General features: G+C 35.9%; 1 protein-coding gene across 32 annotated transcripts in view; it reads right to left on the reverse strand.

Annotated features, from left to right (window-relative positions):
- The window catches only part of TCF7L2 (transcription factor 7 like 2), a 338,204-nt gene that overhangs the window by 173,538 nt on the left and 137,985 nt on the right, over positions 1–26,681 (reverse strand). For all 32 annotated transcript variants that reach the window (XM_053692726.1, XM_053692729.1, XM_053692728.1 and 29 more), the window contains one exon: positions 2,021–2,122. In XM_053692726.1, the coding sequence (XP_053548701.1) occupies positions 2,021–2,122 (102 nt within the window). The remainder of the gene's footprint in view (positions 1–2,020; positions 2,123–26,681) is intronic.

Genomic DNA, 26,681 nt, shown 5'->3' on the forward strand with positions numbered 1-26,681 from the left:
AAGAGCAAAACAAATTTGATAATAGAAGTAAATTGTAAACTATTTTAAAATTGTATTCTCTATCTGACTGATGAAAGAAAAAATGTGGGTTTTATGTCCCTTTAACAAAATATATCAATTTATCTTTCTATAATCTATAACATCTGGAATATAGAGAATCATTCAATTAATCAATTCTTATATTAATTAAGTGCAAATGATATGTCCCATATAAAATCTGACACAATAAAATATTACAGACTGAGATTTCCAGATTAAATCTATATATATACTCTAAATATTAAATGATAAAACAGGGAATTCCCATGTCTGCAGCCCTGATATGCAATGTAGCAGTCAAGGGGTGAAAAAGAACTATAAACTTATTCACAGTCATTACATTTTGATTTTATAAACATATTTGAATTTCTTTGCGAAAAAGTGGAATTAACTTATATAAATAAGAAAAAGCAGTTGGGATACCAAGATTCGTATAACATTTTCTTTTTGAACTAAATTAAACTGATTAAAAAACAAAACAAAAAAAAACCATTTGAATGTCTAAGTATAATATAGTGACACAGAATATTATGCAAATAAATAACTAATTAATTGAATTCTAACAATTATGTTTTCTGATCTTCCAATTTTTTAACTGATTACAACAAGACACGTTAATAATGAATAAAGTAACAACCATGCCCTACAACTAACTCATACAAATAAAACATAACAACAGTTAAACAGCAGAACTAAAAATAATAATATTTCTTTGCTACAAAACATTTTAGTCAGGTTTTTAAAAACTTGCATTTTGTTGCTGAAAATGTCATGCTATTTTTAAAGGGACAAAAAAGAAGGCATTCTAAAATGTATTAAAACTTTTTGTTTTTTTGTTTTTAAAGCACAGATGTTTCTGACACAAATAACACTTTATTTGCCAGGTTCCTGGAGGTCTGTCCATCTTGACCAATAGAAATGAGGGAGTATCCAGATCAGCTCATTCAACAGTATAAGTCAATTACTTTCTTTCTGCTTAATATTTAAACAGCATTAGCCTAACTTTTTCATTTTTTTCTTATACAATATACTTTTAATGGTGCATTAGACTAAAAAAAAAATAAAGCATACAATGACCCAACAATTTCTCATACATTTTATGTTGTGCAGCTGGTACAGCAAGACAGATAAGATCCTGTATTGTTGGGTATGGATGGATAATTCATAAAGAAAATGAAGGTTTATTTTGCTACATTGTAAAACAATAGAAAAAGTAAAATTTACATTCAGATGTTGATTGTCAGTTTTAAAATGTACTATGTAAAATTGATTCACGAAGGTTTAAACTACATTTCAATATTCCTTATGTTTTTCTTACATTAAAAATAACATTTGAAATAGTAAATTTAACATTAGTTTTGAACAACAAATTTCTGAATGTTCAGCAAATATTCAAAAATTCCTTTAATAAGAATATATGTGGCCAAAAGAATTTGTTTCAAACAAATGAAAAAACATTTACCAAACCCTACTGCTGCGAATATAATCCACAATATAAATTAGAATGAATATTTTCTAAAAGAGATATTCAGATCTGTATTAATAGATATGTACATGGCGATGAACATATCTTAAAATTGTCCATTCAGTAAGATGAGGAGACATTTTAGTGTGGTAAGTATTCTGTGTGTGTCCTACACCGAAGCCTGAATGCATTCTAGACATGCCCTTGCCTCTTAAACTATGAGGGACGGACTACGCAGTCTGTGAACTCTGTGTGTGAGAACATATGTACAATAGGGAACTGAACTTTTCCTTTATATTTGTAACACACTAGCAAGCAAAAGGGCACTCAATTTTGTGCACGATTAACAAATAAGACAATGTAAGAAAACATTTTTAAAGTTTGACACTAATACATGCAATTTAATATTGGATAACAAATATGTATTAAAAATAATAAAGTTATAAAGAGACAATATAGATCATTAAAAAAGCCAAACAAAATTCATTAGTTCATGAGCAAAATCGTATAACTTACAACAATGTGACCTGGCGACGGGGACCTTGTATCCTTGAGAGCTTGTCTACTTTGTAAGCTCCCTGCCTGAGCATCAAACAAAGGCCACTTCATCTGCAGATACTGGATGGAGAAAACAAAAACAAAAAGGAAGGGGAGAAAGAAAAAAAATTAGCTTAGAAAAGAAGCGCAAATAAACATTTTATTTATTAGAAATTATTAACATGAGACGGGAATACTTTACGCATGCAAGGTGCAAAAATAGATAACGAAATGTCCATGCTAGGTACAAGTGAGGGGCACACACTAATATATTATGTTTAGAAGCATGCAGCAGTAAATAACTAACAATATTTATAATACAGTTAATTTAAAGAGCAGTTAGTTGTATTATTTGCACATATATGTCTGCAATAGTCTCAATAACATATAGGTTGATCACAATTTTTTAGAAAAAAAGTATCAAATGGTTTATGTATAGAAATCTTCACAGACTTCAAAGGGACACTAAAGTCAAAATTGAAGTTCTACGATTCAGATGGAGCATGCAATTCTAAGCAATATTCCAATATATTTCCTTTAAAGTGTGCACAATCTTTTTTATATGCACACTGTCTGGGGCACCAGTTCTTACTGAGCATGTGCAAGAATTCACAGTGTATATGTACAGGCAATTTGTGATTGGCTGATGGCTGTCACATGATACAGGGGTAAGGAAAATTGAACTTTTATATCTGTTAGAAAATAAATCGACTACAGGTCTTTCACATTGACTTTTTACTATGTATTTGCTGGTTATGCAAATCTACTATATTTTAAAATCCTTTAATTGTAATTTTCTATTAAAAACCATTAGATACGTTTTTCTAAAAGATTGTGAATGACCCCTTATTCTTTTACATGGATGTGACATTTTAGGGCACTCAAAATATACTTCTATGTAAACAGGTCACTTCATTCATTGACACACTCATTCACGCACTCCTTAACGCACTCTTTAACACACTCATTCACGCACTTATTAACGCATTCATTCACGCACTCTCTCTTGCACTCATTAACGCACTCATTCACGCACTCATTCACATACTCCTTCACGCACTCATTTCCGCACTTATTAATGCACTTATTCACGTATTCCACGCACTCATTCAAGCACTTATTAACGCATTCATACACGCACTCATTCACGTACTCTCTCTTGCACTCATTCACATACTCCTTCACGCACTCATTTACGCACTCTCTCAAGCACTCTTTCACACACTCTTTCATGTACGCTTTCATTCATTTAAACAAATATAGGTTTCTTGTAACATACAAATATATGTATTTTCCCATATACAGTTTGGCATACAAACAAATGGATAGATGATTGATTGATGGTCTTTTGACTTCCCAGTAAGTTTCACTGGTCTCAATATCCAACTGGTTTTGTGTAGTCTAGACAAAATTAAACTTTCACGATTCAGATAGAGCAGGCAACTTTCTAATTTACTCCTATTATCATTTTTTCTTTGTTCTCTTGGAATCTTTATTTGAAAAAGCTACATTTAACCACCAGCAAGCACTACCCAGGTGCTGAAACAAAAAGGGGCCAGCTCCTAAGCCTACATTCTTGCTTTTTCAAATAAAGATACCAAGAAAACGAAGACAAATTGCTAATAGGAGTAAATTAGAAAGTTGCTTAAAATTGCATCCTCTATCTGAATCATGAAAGTTTAATTTTGACTAGACTATCCCTTTAAGGTGTCATCCTCTAATAATAGAGGATTGATTTTAAAGGGGCGTGCAAATATACATTTTAAAGTGATATACAGCAAAGGTCCAAACAAGTGCACACCTTTCAGTAAGTCAAACCTCTTCAGGAAATGCTGTCTCTGACAGTTTCCACTGCCCACAATGGCGTTCATATTCACACCCTACACATTTGTTTTAAATTGGTTCTTTAATCTAATCTGTATATGTAGTAGTTTGGAGTTTGGCGGTAGCCGTGAAAACCAGCGTTAGAGGCTCCTAACGCTGGTTTTAGGCTACCGCCGGTATTTGGAGTCAGTCAGGAAAGGGTCTAACGCTCACTTTTCAGCCGCAACTTTTCCATACCGCAGAACCCCTTACGTCAATTGCGTATCCTATCTTTTCAAAGGGATCTTTCTAACGCCGGTATTTAGAGTCGTGGCTGAAGTGAGCGTTAGAATTCTAACGACAAAACTCCAGCCGCAGAAAAAAGTCAGTAGTTAAGAGCTTTCTGGGCTAACGCCGGTTTATAAAGCTCTTAACTACTGTGCTCTAAAGTACACTAACACCCATAAACTACCTATGTACCCCTAAACCGAGGTCCCCCCACATCGCCGCCACTCGATTAAATATTTTTAACCCCTAATCTGCCGACCGCCACCTACGTTATACTTATGTACCCCTAATCTGCTGCCCCTAACACCGCCGACCCCTATATTATATTTATTAACCCCTAACCTGCCTCCCTCAACGTCGCCTCCACCTGCCTCCACTTATTAACCCCTAATCTGCCGACCGCAAAGCGCCGCTACTTACGTTATCCTTATGTACCCCTAATCTGCTGCCCCTAACACCGCCGACCCCTATATTATATTTATTAACCCCTAATCTGCCCCCCACAACGTCGCCTCCACCTGCCTACACTTATTAACCCCTAATCTGCCGAGCGGACCGCACCGCTATTATAATAAAGTTATTAACCCCTAATCCGCCTCACTAACCCTATAATAAATAGTATTAACCCCTAATCTGCCCTCCCTAACATCGCCGACACCTAACTTCAAACATTAACCCCTAATCTGCCGACTGGAGCTCACCGCTATTCTAATAAATTTATTAACCCCTAAAGCTAAGTCTAACCCTAACACTAACACCCCCCTAAGTTAAATATAATTTAAATCTAACGAAATAAATTAACTCTTATTAAATAAATTATTCCTATTTAAAGCTAAATACTTACCTGTAAAATAAATCCTAATATAGCTACAATATAAATTATATTTATATTATAGCTATTTTAGGATTTATATTTATTTTAAACAGGTACAATAGCTAAAATAGTTAAAATAATTACAAAATTACCTGTAAAATAAATCCTAACCTAAGTTACAATTAAACCTAACACTACACTATCAATAAATTAATTAAATAAAATACCTACAATTACCTACAATTAAACCTAACACTACACTATCAATACATTAATTAAATACAATATCTACAAATAAATACAATGAAATAAACTAACTAAAGTACAAAAAATAAAAAAGAACTAAGTTACAAAAAATAAAAAAATATTTACAAACATAAGAAAAATATTACAACAATTTTAAACTAATTACACCTACTCTAAGCCCCCTAATAAAATAACAAAGCCCCCCAAAACAAAAAAAATGCCCTACCCTATTCTAAATTACTAAAGTTCAAAGCTCTTTTACCTTACCAGCCCTGAACAGGGCCCTTTGCGGGGCATGCCCCAAAGAATTCAGCTCTTTTGCCTGTAAAAAACCCACATACAATACCCCCCCCCAACATTACAACCCACCACCCACATACCCCTAATCTAACCCAAACCCCCCTTAAATAAACCTAACACTAAGCCCCTGAAGATCTTCCTACCTTATCTTCACCATACCAGGTTCACCGATCGATCCAGAAGAGCTCCTCCGATGTCCTGATCCAAGCCCAAGCAGGGGGCTGAAGAGGTCCATGATCCGGCTGAAGTCATCATCCAAGCGGGAGCTGAAGAGGTCCATGATCCGGCTGAAGTCATCATCCAAGTGGGAGCTGAAGAGGTCCATGATCCGGCTGAAGTCTTCTATCAACGGCATCTTCAATCTTCTTTCTTCCGGATCCATCTTGCAGACCTCCGACGCGGAACATCCTGCTGGCCCGACGGACTACCGACGAATGAAGGCTCCTTTAAGGGACGTCATCCAAGATGGCGTCCCTCGAATTCCGATTGACTGATAGGATTCCATCAGCCAATCAGAATCAAGTTCAATCCGATTGGCCGATCCGATCAGCCAATCAGATTGAGCTCGCATTCTATTGGCTGATCGGAACAGCCAATAGAATGCGAGCTCAATCTGATTGGCTGATCGGATCAGCCAATCGGATTGAACTTGATTCTGATTGGCTGATTCCATCAGCCAATCAGAGTTTTCCTACCTTAATTCCGAATGGCTGATAGAATCCTATCAGCCAATCGGAATTCGAGGGACGCCATCTTGGATGATGTCCCTTAAAGGAGCCTTCATTCGTCGGTAGTCCGTCGGGCCAGCAGGATGTTCCGCGTCGGAGGTCTGCAAGATGGATCCGGAAGAAAGAAGATTGAAGATGCCGTTGATAGAAGACTTCAGCCGGATCATGGACCTCTTCAGCTCCCGCTTGGATGATGACTTCAGCCGGATCATGGACCTCTTCAGCCCCCTGCTTGGGCTTGGATCAGGACATCGGAGGAGCTCTTCTGGATCGATCGGTGAACCTGGTATGGTGAAGATAAGGTAGGGGGGGTATTGTATGTTTTTTTTTACAGGCAAAAGAGCTGAATTTCTTGGGGCATGCCCCGCAAAGGGCCCTGTTCAGGGCTGGTAAGGTAAAAGAGCTTTGAACTTTTGTAATTTAGAATAGGGTAGGGCATTTTTTTATTTTGGGGGTCTTTGTTATTTTATTAGGGGGCTTAGAGTAGGTGTAATTAGTTTAAAATTGATGTAATATTTTTCTAATGTTTGTAAATATTTTTTTATTTTTTGTAACTTAGTTCTTTTTTATTTTTTGTACTTTAGTTAGTTTATTTAATTGTATTTATTTGTAGGAATTGTATTTAATTTATTTATTGATAGTGTAGTGTTAGGTTTAATTGTAGATAATTATAGGTATTTTATTTAATTTATTTATTGATAGTGTAGGGTAAGGTTTAATTGTAACTTAGGTTAGGATTTATTTTACAGGTAAATTTGTAATTATTTTAACTATTTTAGCTATTAAATAGTTCTTAACTATTTAATAGCTATTGTACCTGGTTAAAATAAATACAAAGTTACCTGTAAAATAAATATAAATCCTAAAATATCTATAATATAATTATAATTTATATTGTAGCTATATTAGGATTTATTTTACAGGTAAGTATTTAGCTTTAAATAGGAATAATTTATTTAATAAGAGTTAATTAATTTCGTTAGATTAAAATTATATTTAATTTAGGGGGGTGTTAGTGTTAGGGTTAGACTTAGCTTTAGGGGTTAATACATTTATTAGAATAGCGGTGAGCTCCAGTAGGCAGATTAGGGGTTAATGTTTGAAGTTAGGTGTCGGCGATGTTAGGGAGGGCAGATTAGGGGTTAATACTATTTATTATAGGGTTAGTGAGGCGGATTAGGGGTTAATAACTTTATTATAATAGCGGTGCGGTCCGGTCGGCAGATTAGGGGTTAATAAGTGTAGGCAGGTGGAGGCGACATTGTGGGGGGCAGATTAGGGGTTAATAAATATAATATAGGGGTCGGCGGTGTTAGGGACAGCAGATTAGGGGTACATAGGGATAATGTAAGTAGCGGCGGTTTACGGAGCGGCAGATTAGGGGTTAATAATAATATGCAGGGGTTAATAAGTGTAAGGTTAGGGGTGTTTAGACTCGGGGTACATGTTAGAGTGTTAGGTGCAGACGTAGGAAGTGTTTCCCCATAGGAAACAATGGGGCTGCGTTAGGAGCTGAAGGCGGCTTTTTTGCAGGTGTTAGGATTTTTTTCATCTTAAACAGACCCATTGTTTCCTATGGGGGAATCGTGCATGAGCACGTTTTTGAAGCTGGCCGCTTCCGTAAGCAACTCTGGTATCGAGAGTTGAAGTTGCGTTAAATATGCTCTACGCTCCTTTTTTGGAGCCTAACGCAGCCATTCTGTGGATTCTCAATACCAGAGTTATTTTAAAGGTGCGGCCAGAAAAAAGCCAGCGTTAGCTACGCAGGTCGTTACCGACAAAACTCTAAATCTAGCCGTATGTAAACAGTGATTGCAAATCACTTCAACATACATAACAACATAAAGCTGTAAGGTGATAAAGCAGGAAGTAAATCAACTAGCTAAGTTAAAGGGACAGTAAACTCCAAATGTTATTACCCATTCCCCAGTTTTGCACAACCAACACAATTACATTAATTTACTTTTTACCTCTGTGATTACCTTGTATCTAAGCACCTTCTGACAGCCCCTGATCACATGACATTTTATTTGTTATCTATTGACTTGTACATGAACCCACATGAACTAGCAGTGCCCTGTTGTGAAAAGCAAATAAAAAAGCATGTGATAAGAGGCTCTCTGTAGTGGCTTAGAAAAAGGCAGAACTTTAGAGGTATAAAGGTTATAAAGAATATTTATTATAACAATGTTGGTTCTGCAAAGCTGGGGAACGGGTAGTAAAGGCATTATTTATCTTTTTAAACAATAACTATTATGGTGTTGACTGTCCCTTTAATAAAGCTAGTTTTGAGTTTTTCCCAAATAACTTTCTGTTTCTGAAAGTAACTCATACAAATCAGTGTTGGGAGAAATTTGCAAGTTGATAACCGAGCAAAATAAATTGCAACCAAGTGTTTCAGTAAATTTCTTTAGCTCTATATAAAGGGTCAGTGAGGCTGCACGGTGCCTGGTAAATACTGTTCTGTTTTATACATTTACAAGAAATAATATAATAGAAAACTTCAGGAACATTAAAGGGACATGAAACCCCCCCAAAAAAATATTTCATGATTCAGATAGAGAATACAATTTTTAAACAACTTTCTAATTTACTTCTATTATTTAATTTGTTTTATTCTCTTGGTATCATTTGTTGAAGGAGCAGCAATGCACTACTGGTTTCTAAATGAACACATGGGTGAGATAATGACAATCAGTATATATATGCAGCCACCAATCAGCAGCTAGAACCTAGGTTCTCTGCTGCTCCTGAGCTTTCATAGATAAACCTTTTAGCAAAGAATAACAAGAGAATGAAGCAAATTAAATAATATAAGTAAATTGGAAAGTTGTTTAAAATTGTGTCCTCTATCTGAATCATGAAAGAAAAAAATTGGGTTTCATGTCCCTTTAAGGTTAAAAAAAAGGATATAAAAGTGTGAAAAGAGAGTGCTCTAAAATATGAATATGCCTGCTAATATACTACTATCCCTACAAAGGAATTAAACTCCTCATAGTTAAACTCAGCCTCAGAGCAGCAATGCACTACTGGGAGCTAGCTGAATATACATATGCTTTTCAACAAAGAATACCAAGAGACCAAAGCATATTTAATAATAGAAGTGAAATTAAAAGTGTTTTAAAATGACATGTTCTATCTGAATCATGAAAGTTTAATTTTGACCGTAGTGTCCCTTTAAGCGTACACCTCAGAAGGAAATATGGGCAGCCTTGATGGGGTTTCTAGTTCTCCTCAGATATACAGAATTATTGCTATACATATTCACATCGCTAGGGGTACAGTTTTATTGTCCTACAAAATCCATACATCATCATAACCTGCATGTATGAGATTGTCTGTCACTTTAATATTTTTTACATTTCAGTTTGTCATTTATCATAAGGATCTTTGACCTTTCTTCTCTATTACATAACTTTATTTAAATTATTAAATATTCTTATTCAAACATATAGTTAAACTTGCTCATCAGGAACTTTCCCATAACATTCCTAAATAGGAAAAAGGCAGTTATTAGTAGATAGATGAGTATGCTGCATCTGATTGGCTCACTGTCCGAGACCTGCACAGGAAGAGCAACACCCTTTATCACCTGAGCATGAATTTTGTAAATCATTTTTATTATGTTATTAGGATGTCCACCTTTTTCATAGCAAATATCCACATTAAATCTACATAACAAATATTTATTAGAAACTTTAGGCTCCAATAATTTACTATGGGGCTAATTTTACTTAGTATTTATTTTGTCTCCTTTAGTAACACATGCTGGAACTATAACACCTTCCTGTAATCATCTTTATCCACTAAGAAAATATTCATGGATTCCTCTCCTACAAGTGCAACTAGATCACTGATACTTCCTGCACTTGTATCAATTTCATTATGGGAATCAAGTGAAGAACTATAAATAAATAGCACAATAATAATAATAACAGAAATCAGTATAGTTCCTGTATCTGTGATCTTCAATAACACAATGTTGCAAATATTTCTGAAGCAAAGGTGTTCAGCAGACGTCTGGCCTAAGACTCCAGATTCAAAACTTATACTGCTTATAAAATAATATACATGCAGTAGTTTATAATTCTTACTTTACATAAAAGCTTCATTGTCTGCCAAATCCAATCTCCACAGGCTACCTGAACCACATATTTTTACGAGTCTACATTTCAGCGCTTTGCGTCTACAACATGCATAATTTTCAATTACATTAGGACAGAACAGGATCATTGCCTATATAAAATTACTGGTTGGCGGAAATGAGACTCAGCCCTACTGCCGTGAGAGCTAAATGAATCCAGATGCCACAGAGAAGCCCGTGGCGTTCAGTAGGGTATATATTTTCAAATGTCAATCTGTTCCTGTTGAGTTGCCTTTACCTGGCTATCTTGACTGGAGAGTTGTAGCAAACAGTTCTGTGGAAGCCCCAATAATGGAAAACCCTTGAGATTGTTTTACTAAACAACAAATATATATACAAGTACAAACCCTAAAAGGCAGCATGGGTTCAAGATATTCAGAACATTAAGTAAAGGGGCAAGAAGAAGACCAGACTAACAGGAAGGGACTATCTTAGTCCTCCATAAGCCAAGATACAACATCAGTAGAGATAAATATAGTAGCATTTCCATTCGTTCTAGCTATACATCTATATGAAGATAAAATCTATACATCTATATGAAGGTTCACCTGATAATGTTGGTGGAAGATGAAGCCTTATTGAGTCATTACAGATAGGTAGCTGCCTATGGGCCCATATACTTAAAGGGAAGTCTGGCAGGCTGGTAAAGATGTACAATCTTGTGAATAGTTTTTGCAGTGCAGTGAACTAGAGAGCTTCATTTATGTCAGTTAACACATATGTTCACTATGATATTACTGGACACGTGGTGTGAAAATGCGTGGGGCCCCTGAAAGCTGCAAATCCCTTCATCAATATTCACCTTGTTCCAGGTCCCTCAAAAAACAATCACCAATTTTCAAGAGCTGTGTCCCCGGATTGCAAAACCATGCAAAGTTTTTAAACAAAGTGTCTGTTTTAAATGTTTATAAAATATGTATTTTGTATATAGATTGTTTGCATTTCAGCGATCAATTGTTTATATATACCATGCATATTTAAAAAAATAAATACTTGACTGTTCATTTAAGCTGGTCTACTTAAAAAGTATACCTTTCCTTAGGGGCCCATACTATTGTCAGCAGAAAAAAACAAATAAATTGACAGACAGATGATAGATAGATATAGATAAATGAGAAGATAGATAGATAGATCTATCTATTAGATAGATAGATATAGATAGATAGATATAGATAGATAGAGTGAGAGTGAGAGAGAGAGAGAGAGAGAGAGAGTGGGAGATAGACAAATGATAGATATATGATTAATAGATAGATAGATAGATAGATAGATAGATAGATAGATAGATATATAGATAGATAGATAGAGGGAGATAGACAGATGATAGATAGATATATGATAGATAGATAGATATATAGATATATGATACATTGATAGATATATTGATGATAGAGAGAGAGAGAGAGAGAGAGAGAGAGAGAGAGAGAGAGAGAGAGAGAAAGACAGAGAGACAGACAGATAGATGATAGATATATGATAGATAGATAATAGATACATTTCAATAGATTGATACGTATCAATAGATAGATAGATAGATAGATAGATAGATAGATAGATAGATAGATAGGATAGATAGAGAGGATAGATAGAGAGAGAGACAGACAGACAGATAGATGATAGATAGATAGATAGATAGATAGATAGATAGATAGATAGAGAGGAAGGGAGAGGGATAGACAGACAGATAGATGATAGATAGATAGATGATAGAGATATAGATAATGGATAGATAGATAGATAGATAGATAGATAGATAGATAGATAGATATAGATAGATAGATATAGATAGATAGAGTGAGAGTGAGAGAGAGAGAGAGAGAGAGAGAGAGAGAGAGAGTGGGAGATAGACAAATGATAGATATATGATTAATAGATAGATAGATAGATAGATAGATAGATAGATAGATAGATAGATAGATAGATAGATAGATAGAGGGAGATAGACAGATGATAGATAGATATATGATAGATAGATAGATATATAGATATATGATACATTGATAGATATATTGATGATAGATAGAGAGAGAGAGAGAGAGAGAGAGAGAGAGAGAGAGAGAGAGAGAGAGAGAGAGAGAGAGAAAGACAGAGAGACAGACAGATAGATGATAGATATATGATAGATAGATAATAGATACAGTTCAATAGATTGATACGTATCAATAGATAGATAGATAGATAGATAGATAGATAGATAGATAGGATAGATAGAGAGGATAGATAGAGAGAGAGACAGACAGACAGATAGATGATAGATAGATAGATAGATAGATAGATAGATAGATAGATAGATAGATAGATAGAGAGGAAGGGAGAGGGATAGACAGACAGATAGATGATAGATAGATAGATGATAGAGATATAGATAATGGATAGATAGATAGATAGATAGATAGATAGATAGATAATAGCAATATTATGGGACCTTGGCCAAATCTTATGTTACATTTTATAAATGTTAGTGCTTAAAAAAAATATGGACAATAGAATTGACTTCACTGATAATTAAATTATATTTTATAATAAGCAAAGACTCATTTGAGGTTTCTGTTGTTGAAATGTAATAAAGTAAACCAGAGAGAGAGGGCAATTACAATTCTGATTAAGACATGAGAGGTATCTAGTCAGCAACCTGAGATAATGTAGTCTATTAAATATAGATTGTATGGGTAATGCAAGAAATTACATCCTCTACTGCACTAATGTAAAGGAGTTAAACACAAAGTTAACATCCTGCTAGAGAGCCGTAAGCAATGCTGCTCCTGAGCAAAACACAACTGGTAAGTGGCAGCTATGTGCATATGCAGCACCTAATTGGCTCACTGGCCCTTTTAGCTTGGCCCAAGAAATTCTTGTGTCTCACACGCAGGACTTTACCAATGTGTTTAACAACATGTATATATATATATATATACACACAATATAGCCCTTTGCACTCAAACACCTTGTCATATACCTTCAAACTCTTATAACTTTTTTTTTTTTTTTTACATTTATATGACTCATTTTTATAAGATCATGTATTTGAGTGTAACTGTAATTTTCTATGTATTTATTTTGTGTTTAGTGCAACTTTCTTTTAACACACTATATGCTGATCCGTTGTGCTCAAACAGCCAATATCGCTCGCACAAACAGTTAGCACGCCACTTGTAATCTAGCCCATAATAATCTACGGTCTTGCTCTAACAGTAAAACGTCATTTTGTGTTCTACATTTACCTTTTTTATTTTATTTTTTTGTGTAGGAAACTCTTACTTCACAAGCAATTTTAGATTTTAGTAAGAACAAGGGTTGCAATGCAAGCAAAAATCACAGTGTTTCTTTAAAAGGGACACAAACATTCATGATTTAGATTTTAAACAATACTTTTTTTTATCAAATTTGCTTTGCTCTCTGGGTAACCTTTGTTAAAGAGCAGACCTAGTAGGTAGGCTCAGGAGCAGCGGTGGGACCTCGCCATCTTTTGTAACCTCAAATTCAGATAGGGAATGTCATTTTAAACAACTTTCCACTTTACTTTTATCATCAAATTTGCTTTGTGTGTTTAGAGCCATCACTAACTGAAATAAATCACCTACTTGTGAGTATTTATACTATAAAAAGTCACTTCCCATTTCTGGCATATAAATGGAACTTTAGTTGCTGTTAAATAATATAATTATATTCTCACTGTTATGTTTCATTCATTGATGTCTAATTTAAAGTCAGGAATTTCATCTGTAAGACCATTTCACTGGCTGGAGCCTGTGATTTTTTTTAAATCTTTTTCTTTTCAAAAAAAGTTTTCTCTATAATATATTTGAATTACATAGCCACATTTTAAACAATGAACCATAATTATTTTCCACAAATAGCCAGATAAATGGCTCCAAGAGGGATTTTGATTAAAAAAAATGGATCCCTTTCCAAGTGACAATATTTAGTAGAAAGCAAAATTATCTCTAACACACACATAGCAGAAATGAGAAGGTATGACTTGTTGGAAATGTGATTTTAAGGTATCAAATTAGTAACAGTCTTAGTTACAATATGAAACATAATTATTTTCCAGTGTAAGTTCTAGTAGAAAAATATATATTTAGATTATTTTAAAGGACAATAATTAGAGATGTTTTTAAGCAATTCATCCCACTCACAGCTGGCAACGCCTGATAGGATCATACCACCGTATAATTGTTTGAGCTGAGTACGTATACTGGCGCCCACCTCCATAAACTGAAATGAAGAAGTTTATCCTATTTGTCTATATCTCCTGTTCCATTTCTTCTACAAAGATTTGCTCATAATCTGCTGCTTTCCATAAATAATCCGATTATTTATCAACTTTTAGTTCAGAACGTTTTCACATACAGCTACAATATTAGTGCTACAGAATTTGTAAGCCTTTTATCCAGAGTATGTTATATTAAAGGGACACTGAACCCCAAAAAAATATTTTGATTCAGATAGAGCATGCAATTTTAAGCAACTTTCTAATTTACGCCTATTATCAAATGTTCTTCATTCTCTTGGTATCTTTATTTGAAATGCAAGAATGTAAGTTTAGATACCGGCCCATTTTTTGGTGAACAACATGGGTTGTTCTTGCTGATAAATTCACCCACCAACAAACAAGTGTTTTTCATGGTTCTGAACCAAACAATCAGCTTAGATGCCTTCTTTTTCAAATAAAGAAAGCAAGAGAACAAAGAAAATTTGATAATAGGACTAAATTAGAAAGTTGCTTAAAATTGCATGCTCTATCTGAATCATAAAAGAACAAATTTGGGTTCAGTGTCCCTTTAATTTGTCACTTATCCTGACATCCCTTCCCACACGTGTCAAAATCTTTTACTGTCCCCTACCTCAATAAACCGCTGAGAACATTAAAGAGAACCACTTAAAGGGTCATGAAACCCATTTTTTTTCTTTTGTGATTCAGATATAGCATAAAATGTAAACAACTATCTAATTTACTTCAATTATCACTTTTTCTTTGTTCTCTTGGTATCTTTGGTTGAAAAGCAGGGATGTAAGCTCTGGAGCGTGCACATGATTTAAGTATTAGATGGCAGCACTATTTCATGCCATGTAGGGCTTGAGAAACCTAAAAAGTATCTCTTCAACAAAGAATATCATGGGAACTAATCACATTTGATACAAAATAAATTGAATTTGTATTTTTAAACTGTATGCTCTGTCTGAATCACAAATAAAAAAATGTCTTTAAAGGGACATAAAGCTGTAAACATGCATTAAATAATTGTCCTATTCCATAATTGCTTGCTTATACCTTGTGTTAATGCCCTGTAAAGATTATGGCAGCTGCAGAGCAATTGTTGGCTATGCACATATCCCTCCCCTGATTGGTTCAGCAGCCAGTTCTTTTTCAGAACAGCAGTGCATTACTGGTCAGGATCGAACTTTGTATCCCCTTTGATGGGGTTAAACACATACAGAAAATAGTGTGATAAGAAAATGCTCTAATACAATAGAGAATTTTTGCTGCTGCTTATGTGCCTTTAAAAATACTGGAGGGGATTTTGCCGTTTGGAATGGAAACAATAACTGCTATTAGGTGTGATCTTTATAAGTATAAATGTCTAGTAACAAACAAGATAGATTACATATGGAGTTGTTTTCTTTTCTCATTGCTTATTATTTAGTACCCAGATAAATTATCCAAAAAGTTTAATTAGTTACAGTTCATTCTAGATCTATGTTGAAAACCAGACCTAGTAACTAAAACTAGAATCACACAACAATCAGATAGGAATCACAGAATGTATCCAATGTAGCAGGAAGTTCAAAATAAGGCAGGAAATCCTAATAAAACAACAGTTCATGCACTATAACTATTAACAGCTGACCTTGTGTATATCCGCTGGTCAAATGCAAACAGCAATTATTATACTGAAAGTGAATTCTGTCATTAAACAACTTAGTGCATAAGAATGACATTATGCACAGGGATACAAGCACACACAAACACACACAGGCACATACAAACACATACACAGGCACATACACACACATACATACAGGCACACTGGCACATACAAAGACACACGCTGGCACATACACACACAGGCACACTGGCACATACAAACACATACACAGGCACATACACACACATACATACAGGCACACTGGCACATACAAAGACACACGCTGGCACATACACACACACACACACATACACACAGGAATGCTGGCACATACAAACACACACACAGGCACGCTGGCACATACACACACAGGAACGCTGGCACATACACATACACACACACACAGACACGCTGGCACATACACACACACAGGCACGCTGGCACATACACACACACACAGGCACGATGGCACATACAAACACACACACAGGAATGCTGGCACATACAAACACACACACAGGGACGCTGGAACATACAAACACATACATAGGCACACACAAACACACATACAGGAACGCTGGCATATACAAACACATACACAGGCACGCTGCCACATACAAACACACACACAGGAACGCTGGCACGTACAAACACATACACAGGCACGCATGCTGCCACATACAAACACACACACAGGCACACTGGCACATACAAGCATACTGGCACATACAAACACACATACAGGCACACTGGCACATACAAGCATACTGGCACATACAAACACACACATAGGCACACACACAGGAACGCTGGCACTTACAAACACATACTCAGGCATGGATGCTGCCACATACAAACACACATACAGGCACACTGACACATACAAGCATACTGGCACATACAAACACACATACAGGCACACTGGCACATACAAGCACACATACAGGCACACTGGCACATACAAGCATACTGGCACATACAAAAACACACATAGGCACACACACACAAGAACACTGGCACATACAAACACATACACAGGCACACTGGCACATACAAACACACACATAGGCACACACACAGGAACGCTGGCACATACAAACACATACACATGCACACTGGCACATACAAGCATACTGGCACATACAAACACACACATAGGCACACACACAGAAACGCTGGCACATACAAACACATACACAGGCACGCTGCGACATACAAACACACACACAGGAACGCTGGCACTTACAAACACATACACAGGCATGCATGCTGCCACATACAAACACACATACAGGCACACTGGCACATACAAGCATACTGGCACATACAAACACACACATAGGCACACACACAGGAACGCTGGCACATACAAACATATACACAGGAACGCTGGTACATACAAACATACAAACACACACATAGGCACACACACAGGAACGCTGGCACATACAAACACATACACAGGCACGTTGCTACATACAAACACACACACAGGAACGCTGGCACGTACAAACACATACACAGGCATGCATGCTGCCACATACAAAAACACATACAGGCACACTGGCACATACAAACACACATAGGCACACACACAGGAACGCTGGCACATATAAACACACACACAGGCACACTGGCACATACAAACACACACATAGGCACACACACAGGAACGCTGGCATGTACAAACACATACACAGGCATGCATGCTGCCACATACAAACACACACAGGCACATACAAGCATACTGGCACATACAAACACAAATACAGGCACTCTGGCACATACAAACACATACAAGCACGCTTGCCCATACAAGCAGACACACAGGCACAATCGCACATACAAGTACACACTCAGGCACGCTCATACATACACAGGCACTAAGGCACACTTGCACATATAAGCACACGCACATAAGCACATTTGCAGATACAAGAACACATGTAAGCTTACACCTAATGTAGCTAACCAGCTTTTTTTGGGGGTAGGTCACACCATTGCTCACATTCCCAAGACACGTTGTTAGATAATTGCCTGTCCTTGGTGTATGTATTGGGGGCATAAAATGTAAAAAACATGCAACAAAAACAAGAAAAGAAAAAAACATTTTGTAGGAAGAGGGTCTCTAAGTGTCTGTAACGTGAATGCCTAAGCCCCTAAGCCCCTCTTTAAAATAAAATCCCTATATAAGTTTTAATAGCCAGTAGATTACTGTGGTAATAGTGATCACCTGGCATAACTAAATGTGCATTTATTTGAGCAGAGGCTCATGGGAGCACTTACATGCAAATCAAAGTTATATAGCTACACCATAGACCCTAATTTATATGAGGATAACCCTTTTTTCTTTTGACTATAGAGTTTAGGGGGGAAAACGCATACACACACACACTATTGTTTGCAACTGTATTTATTAAAATTTTAATAAAAATAGAAATGTTTCCATAAATTTTGTTGTAGAGTTCTCACATGTCTTGAGATATATGTATTTAACAAATAACTATATAGTTTGAATCTGCTGGGTCTGCAGAAAAAAACAATATATGAGTGGGTTTATAAATTAAAAATGGCCTACATTGGGGATTAAATGTAAGCAGCACCTATAAACTCCCAAACAGCTCAGCACAGGGCTAGAAATTGCTCAGCAGTTTAGGTGCTAATAAACAAATTATGTCATTTGTTTTTTTTGTTTTTTTTTAAGAAATGTCAGACCCTCATTTTAGAGTTTTGATCACTCTTGGGTTAAGAAGATGCCTTAGTACAGCATAACCTCAGCAGATGTGTACATAGTTATTGTGTAATAAGTAGCTGTTTCACTTGCGGCATCAAGTCATAGACCATCCCTCATAAAGCATAAGGTACCTGGAGCTGTGACTTTTTCCAGTCTCGTCAAAATTAAACGTTAAAGATTCAGATACAGCACACAATTTTAAACAACTTTCCAATTCACTTCCATTATCTAAATCTGCACATTTTTTTTTATATGCACACTTTCTGAGACACCAGCTCCCACTGAGCATGTGCAAGATTCACAAAATATATGTGTATGCATTTTGTGATTGGCTGATGGCTGTCACATGATGCATTAGGAAGGAAAATGTAACATCTGTCCAAAAAAAATCTACTCATTTGAAATTCAAACTAAGTTCTTTCACAGTCTTTTTATTGTGCATTTTTGGTTATGTTATTCTACTGTGTTTAGTGGTCATTTACGAACTTCGCTGCATAAGATTATCTAAAATAAACTGTCCTGTTAGAGATACTTGTCAATATCCTTAGGGAAGCCCTCACTTTCTTTTGCAATAAACTAATGCTGGTTTGTAAGTCACTGGGTTATCTGCAAAACGTCCAAAACAAACAAATTAGTAACAGCACCTCCTCTTTATAAAAATATTATTTTTTTTTAAACTTTATTTTGGGAGATGTCCTCTTAAAAATATAGCAACGTTTTGGGTGTCTATAGCCCCAAATGACTAAGGGCTATAGAAGCCTGAGAAGTATCTGTATTTTAAGGAGATATCTCCCACAACAGAGTATTGTTTGTACTTTCAGGGTTTTTTTGATGACATTCTAGGCCTAAATATCATCAAGTAGGTGAGTTTTATAAAAACAGCCATTGCAAAATAGCAAAGTACAGTAGTGACCCTAAATACTGGGGTGGAATGCTTTGACCCCCTTCTTATTGTAGTAAGAAATAATATCTTTAAAAGTACAAATGACCATTAAAGTCCCACAAACCTCTCAAGGTTCCACCCCTAGCATATGCGATGCAGGCCAGAAACTCCAGCTTTCCACCCAGCAAGCTCTGATCAAGAGAACAACTATATATAGCTCTCCTGCATCTTCTGATGATCTTAAAATTAAGACATGATCAATGTTTCTTCAACCCTTATTCAGCTTTCCATCTTTTGACTTGTGTCCATCTTTAAGGTTTAAACAAGGAGAAAAAGTCTAAATCATTTTACATCAGGTGTTAAGTGCTAATAAATACATAAGACAAAAATATAGACACACAGCAAATATTAACATGTTTTATACTTCTCTAACCTAGTCACAGCTTTTACAAGGACCTATGTTTGTTAATATATTTTTGGAAGAAGGAAAAACATGTTTGTTTTCTATATTCTTTAGATTCCTTGTCACAGACAGCAGTATCTGGTCTAGGAATGTTTTTGTCTCCAATGACATAAGGTATTTATACTGAAACCTGGCAACAGTTTGCACCCAACATCTCTGTATTAGATGTGTAAAAGGAAAAAAATATCTGAAACGTGTGATCAATATTAGAGAAGTCTAGACGCCCTGCGTGAAGTCGCTGGTGCTGTATGAAAGCTTGCTGCTGCTCGCCAGCATATTCTCTCCTTTCAACGCTTGGTGCCCTTTATTGTCTACAAACATTGTGTTTGTAGCGGCACTGTGGTCAGGTCACCTCTCTCTACAACAACTATATCTTACGCAGTCTCACAAAGGATACGGAAACCATTCTTGCAGCCTAATATGTAATATTATGCATTGTTACTAGAGCTATCCTTTCTTCAAAAATGTTCACTATTTAGTGGCCTTGCCTTTGTTTGTTGTTAGACAGGCAGACAAACAGACAGAAAAACAGAGAGACAGAAAGACAGATAGACAGGCAAACAGACAAAGAGAGAGAGAAAATGATAGATAGACAGAAAGATAGATAGACAGACAGATAGAACAAAAATGGCTAAATCCATAGTATAGATGTTTAAATAAAAATGGCCTATAGAATTTACTTCATTGATAATAACATATATACATACTGTATACAGGGGCTAAGAATTAGGGTTAATTCAGGTTAATTATAGGACATTAAAGGGACATTGTACACTAGACTTTTTTGCATAAGAGTTTTGTAGATAATCCATTTATATAGTGCACCTGGGAGTATTTTTGTAACAGTCTATAGTTTTGCTTATTTTCTAATAACATTGTGCTGATTTTCAGACTCCTAACGAAGCCCCAAAGTGCCAGATATATATGCTTGTTTACAGACTCCTGCTTATGTTATCTGTCTTTTCATATGCAGGGAAGGGTGGAGGGGGCTGTGTCTACTCTTCCTGTCTTCCCAGCCCCTTTCAGTGGGTGTCCAAGCCTAACTTCCTCAACAGTGCTTAACTGGGAGCTTCTAAGAAAATTGTTAAAAGGTTTTATACTGGGTTTTATAACAGTATCTGTGCATATTCTTCTTTATAGTAGTGTCTATTATATGCAGTTATATGAAAATTGGTGTATACTGTCCCTTTAATGCTTGTTATATTTTAATAACATAGAAAGAATCAAACTCACAAGCTGGAGTGCATTGTTGCTTTTAAGCCTATTATGAGTGGCATATGCACACAGCCACATATCACTGGCCTTGCCCCTTTCTTTAGAAATGGTGCAGGTTTTAAATGGCCAACAAGTTTGAGTATTTGATTCATATATTTTTATCACTAAACATTTATTTGATTCCAAAAAAATACTCTAATGATTGAGAGAATATTATTATTAAGCTTAAATGTCACTTTAACGAAAGGGATGGGCAGTACAGTGATACAAAGTGTCAGGACAATAATAGGAAGCAGGGTTTATTTCTCAAAATATTATTTTCTTTTTTAAATGTGTGTGAGAAACAGGAACACAAGCAACTTGTGAAATATATGTCAAACTTTACAGAGCAGCTCAGCACCTCTGTAGTTCCCTGACACATATATAGAGGTGGGTAGCCTTATTGTTAGTAAGAATAAAAAACAAACTAAAAAAAAACCCTTTAACTTCTTTACTCCCACACAGAATTGCAATACCCCATGTCCAGCAGCCAAAGGGTTTAATACAAAGAATAATATTTTCATATTTAATTGCTACATAAATGGTACCAGCAATGCAATATGTTTCTTTATCCTCTAACTTTTATAGGGGTTACAAAGGGTTGAAAAATGGGTGAAAAAAAAACACATCTATAGCTAAATTAGCCACAGGCATTTTGCAAGCAGGAAAGTAAAATCTGGGTTATGGGCAGGGATCAGTTCAGGCCTAAGGCTAAATCCATCACATTTACTGAATTCACAAACGAGAGCGAGCAGAGCTTGCAGCTAATGTGACAGTAGAAGGCTGCACGCTAAGCTTGCTGCTTTCTCGCTGTGTATTAAACAGCACCAAGTGAAGAACAGGCGAGACAGATCATTTAGTTAATAAACTAGTTCTAAATGAAGCTTGCACTGCCGGCTTCATACTCTCTCCCTGAGGTATAGGTGCGAGAGATTACATTCATTATTCATGGGCGTGCGTTTGATGTTTCCATGGATAGCACTTTATTCTTAAGCATAAAAAACAGATATTCATATACAGTATGAGACGGACGATATGTGGGATCTGACAATCCTGACAGCTTAGACAGCTACCCAGAAAGACAAATAATTACAAATTACTTTGCTGCATGAATATCGATCTTCAATTTGGTCCAATTTTCCTAACATATCTGGTTATCTCTTCACGTATTCATTACTATAATAGGAGCTTCAAAAGCGTCGTATCTATTATGCAGGTAAAGGATTTGTGTACAACTTTCATTACTTAAAGGGACTTGAGAGTCAAAATTAAACTTTCGGAGTTCAGATGGATCATTTGATTTTAGCAGACTTTGCAATCTACTTCTATTACCAAATGTGTGTTGTTCTCTTGGTGTCCTTTGTTGAAAAGCATGCCAGGAGTAGAAATGCACTACATACATATAGACCTTTTGTCATTTTCTCACCAGATGAGCTCTGCTGGGTCCCAGAAGTGCATACTCTAATTTTAAGCTGGCTTTAACTATGAGCTTAACCCCTTAGCAGGCGTTACACATAAAGTTACTGGCATACAATCGTGCAATAATAAAAGGTTCTAAAGTAGTAGCGCATTGTCTTTTTGCACTGTTATGTCCAGTTAAACACATAAATAATGCACGATTTCACACTGTCTACAACTATGGTTCTGAAAAACTCATATAGAGAAAAGCAAGTACATTAAGTGACTACACTTTCAGCCTCTAGATTGTAACTTTTCAGATTATTCCACATCAGAGGATGGCAAATTTATTTCAAACTCAAAAGCCAGCGAGAAAATACAGAAGCCTTTCTTAAAGGGACACTAAACCCATTTTTTTTATTTAATGATTCAGGTAGAGCAGCAAATTTAAGCAACTTTCTAATTTAATCCTATTATCATTTTTTTTCTTTGTTCTCTTGCTATCTTTATTTGAAATGTAGCCACCAATCAGCAAGCGCTACCCAGATGCTGAACCAAAAATGGGCCAGCTTCTAACCATGCATTTCTGTTTTTTCAAATAAAGATAGGAAGAGAACAAAGACAATTTGATAATAGGAGTAAATTAGAAAGTTGCTAAAAATCGCTGCTCTATCATGAAAGAAACATTTTGGGGTTTAGTGTCCCTTTAAGTCAGAAAAGGGTAAAAAAAAGTTGATAGCCAGAGGTGTGACTTACTGACTGACACAATCTGACAAACATATGATTATGTATCAGTTTCTTACATTAGTGACCTTGGGGTCTATTTAACAAGTGCCGAATGGCCCCTGTTGCCCTTGTTTGTGCGCAAGCCTTCAGGCTCGCTGGAAACAGGAGTTAAGAAGCAGCGGTCTTAAGATCACTGCTCCTAAACTCATACTCCACCTCTGAGACGGCGTATAGCAATTCGCCTGATCATGTACGGTCGGGCTGATTGACACCCCCTGATAGCGGCCGCGAATCTGCAGGGGGCGGTATTGCACCAGCAGTTCACACGCTGTCGGCATTTATCGATGTGCGGCGGCCATGGTTCGCTATAGCGGATCATGTCTGTACGCACATATATAAATAGACCCCATATAAATTTGTCCAGCTAGAACTAGAGATTAAATTATTTGTGGCCTTGATCAGATTCTTCTTTTTTATGTTGGTTATCAGTGTTGCTGAAATGTAGGAGCCAGCCAGGCGATTGTTAGTAACTAAGGAAGAGAATATGTATATAAATATATGCTGCATAATCTAAACAGCTAGAAGAACACTTACACATTTAGGATTTGTCTTTTTCTAAACTCCAGAGATATGTAATGCATGCAATGTTCTTTATATATGTTTGGCAGCTTTTGTGTTATTAACTTCTGATTTTGTTTACCCTTCCTCCCAAAAAGATCGGAGAGTATCCTTCAGGATTCATTTAGCCGGTCTGCAACATTCTACAATGTGATTGCTGTTGGTCAGTTTAGAATTCAATTTATATTTGTACTTAACTGACCACTACAATGGAGATAAGATTAACATTTTACAGGGGTATGTCCTTGAAATGCAAGACAGTTCAAATGTTGCTAATAAAGAAGCTTTTTTGTATACATATATTTTTGTAATTCAGTACTTAAATTTGAAGCGCAATTTAAAAAGTAATTTGCATGGATTTTTTGCATTACTGACCCTAGATAAAATAAAATTGCCTAGATTAGTGGAGTGCAAAAATATAGAGCAATAGCACCGTTGGTGTGTAATTCAATACCACTTGCGTATATATATATATATATATATATTTATATATCTCACATGGATACCCAAAAAATATCTGGTGCTGAGATAACGTAATGTACATTTTCAATAAAATAAAGCACTTCCTATATTCACCAATTATTATATGAAAATTACATTATAAAAAGGACCAAATCTGTTACTAGAGTTTATAAACGAGCCTTTACAACTGGGGATTCTAATGTACATGGTTTGGGAATAGAATGTTGTAGCAATGGAACCTTTGTTTGCTGTACCGGGGTGTCTGTTTAAGGTACACTAATGCACTGTACTCAAGTATAATTTACGACAGCTGAAACAGTAAAATTGTAATTTTTACATCATAAATCATCTTTGCTCTCTTCCTTCTCAGAAGTTATCCTGGAGTTACCGAGGAAGGAAACAGAGAAGAGTTTGTTTCATAAAAAAAACATTTGTCAGCCAATAAAGCTCTTAACTAGAATATTACATTGAAATATGTGAAGAGCTTTAAAGGATTAATGAAATGTTTTACAAGTGAAGTGTATGGCACTTTTTTATATTTTGCTAAAGGAAATAAGAACAAGGTTGTAAATGAGGAACCAGGTAAAATAGATGGTAACAAGGTGATACAAAACATGGACTAAAAGCACTTTATAAATATTCAGAAACTCAACATGATGACAAATAATGATGGCTTAAAGGGGCGTCAAAGTCTCAAATACATTCTCAGTATGTAAATACAGTGTAAAATGTGTCTAATTTACTTCTGATATGAATTGTACGGTACCTCTTTTTTTTGTATTTGGGTAAATCCCAAGCCCTTTCCATGCGGTAAATAAACACCATGGTGGGGGTCCAAAATATATTTTCAAATAATAACTGGACAAAATAATGAGCATGAAGTGCATCGTTTGCTGTGTATTACACAGGCATATTGCATTGAATGTCCCTTTAATAGAAACCCCCCAACTCTCTATTTCCCCATCTCTTTCCTCCTCATCTTTCTTATCCTTCTTTTTACAACCACCTTTTCTACCCAATCCACTATCTACTTGTTTGTTTTCCTTTATCCCCCTTCCATTGTCTCTTCTTTTTACATATTAAATTCTGATCTCTGTATATGGAATAACTGATATTTAATTAACATTTGTACAGAAAATTACTGTCTGGAACTTCAACTTCTGATAGATGACTGTCTTTTTGGGACCAATTCATGAAGCTGCATGTGGAAAAGCTTCACAGCAATCAGGACTAGTGAGTTGGACTCCACCATTAGCATTAATTATTGCACAAATTTAAATGTGTTTAGCCCCTCCCCCGCAGATCTAGCCCCTCCCCCACAGGTCTAGCCAATCATGCCTAACAACTCCCTCTGTTATTATAAAAGTGAGGCTTAAGAATATGACCTCTAAATATGAGATTACAGAATATATACCCATTAATGAAGCTGCACGTGGAAAAGCTTCATAGCAATTGGGACTAGTGAGGTGGACTCCACCATTAGCATTAATTATTGCACACATTTAAATGAGTGTAGCCCCACCCCCGCAGGGCTAGTCAATCATGCCTAACAAATCACTCTGTTATGATAAAAGTGAGGCTTAGAGAGCTGTGGTTTTATAAGACCCCAAGCTTCCTTGCTTGCAGGTTCAGATAAGCCAGGTAGCACCTTGAGGGTTCAGGGATACCTGCTTTTTAATATTCTAGGTGTAGCCCTATATATTTGACATTATTGAAAATATATATGCCCCCTAAATATGAGATTATTACAGGATATATCCATCAATGTGTGTATTTACTTGTTGTATAGCTGGGATTGCCTTATACTGGGCACTATTGGAGATACACCTGTCAATTGTGAGTGGAAAAAACCTATATAAATAAATATGATGCGCTAGTAATATTACTTACTGTATTCTAGTCATTTAAA

Source organism: Bombina bombina, chromosome 9 (genome assembly GCF_027579735.1).
Source record: "Bombina bombina isolate aBomBom1 chromosome 9, aBomBom1.pri, whole genome shotgun sequence".
NCBI classification, from domain to species: Eukaryota; Metazoa; Chordata; class Amphibia; order Anura; family Bombinatoridae; genus Bombina; species Bombina bombina.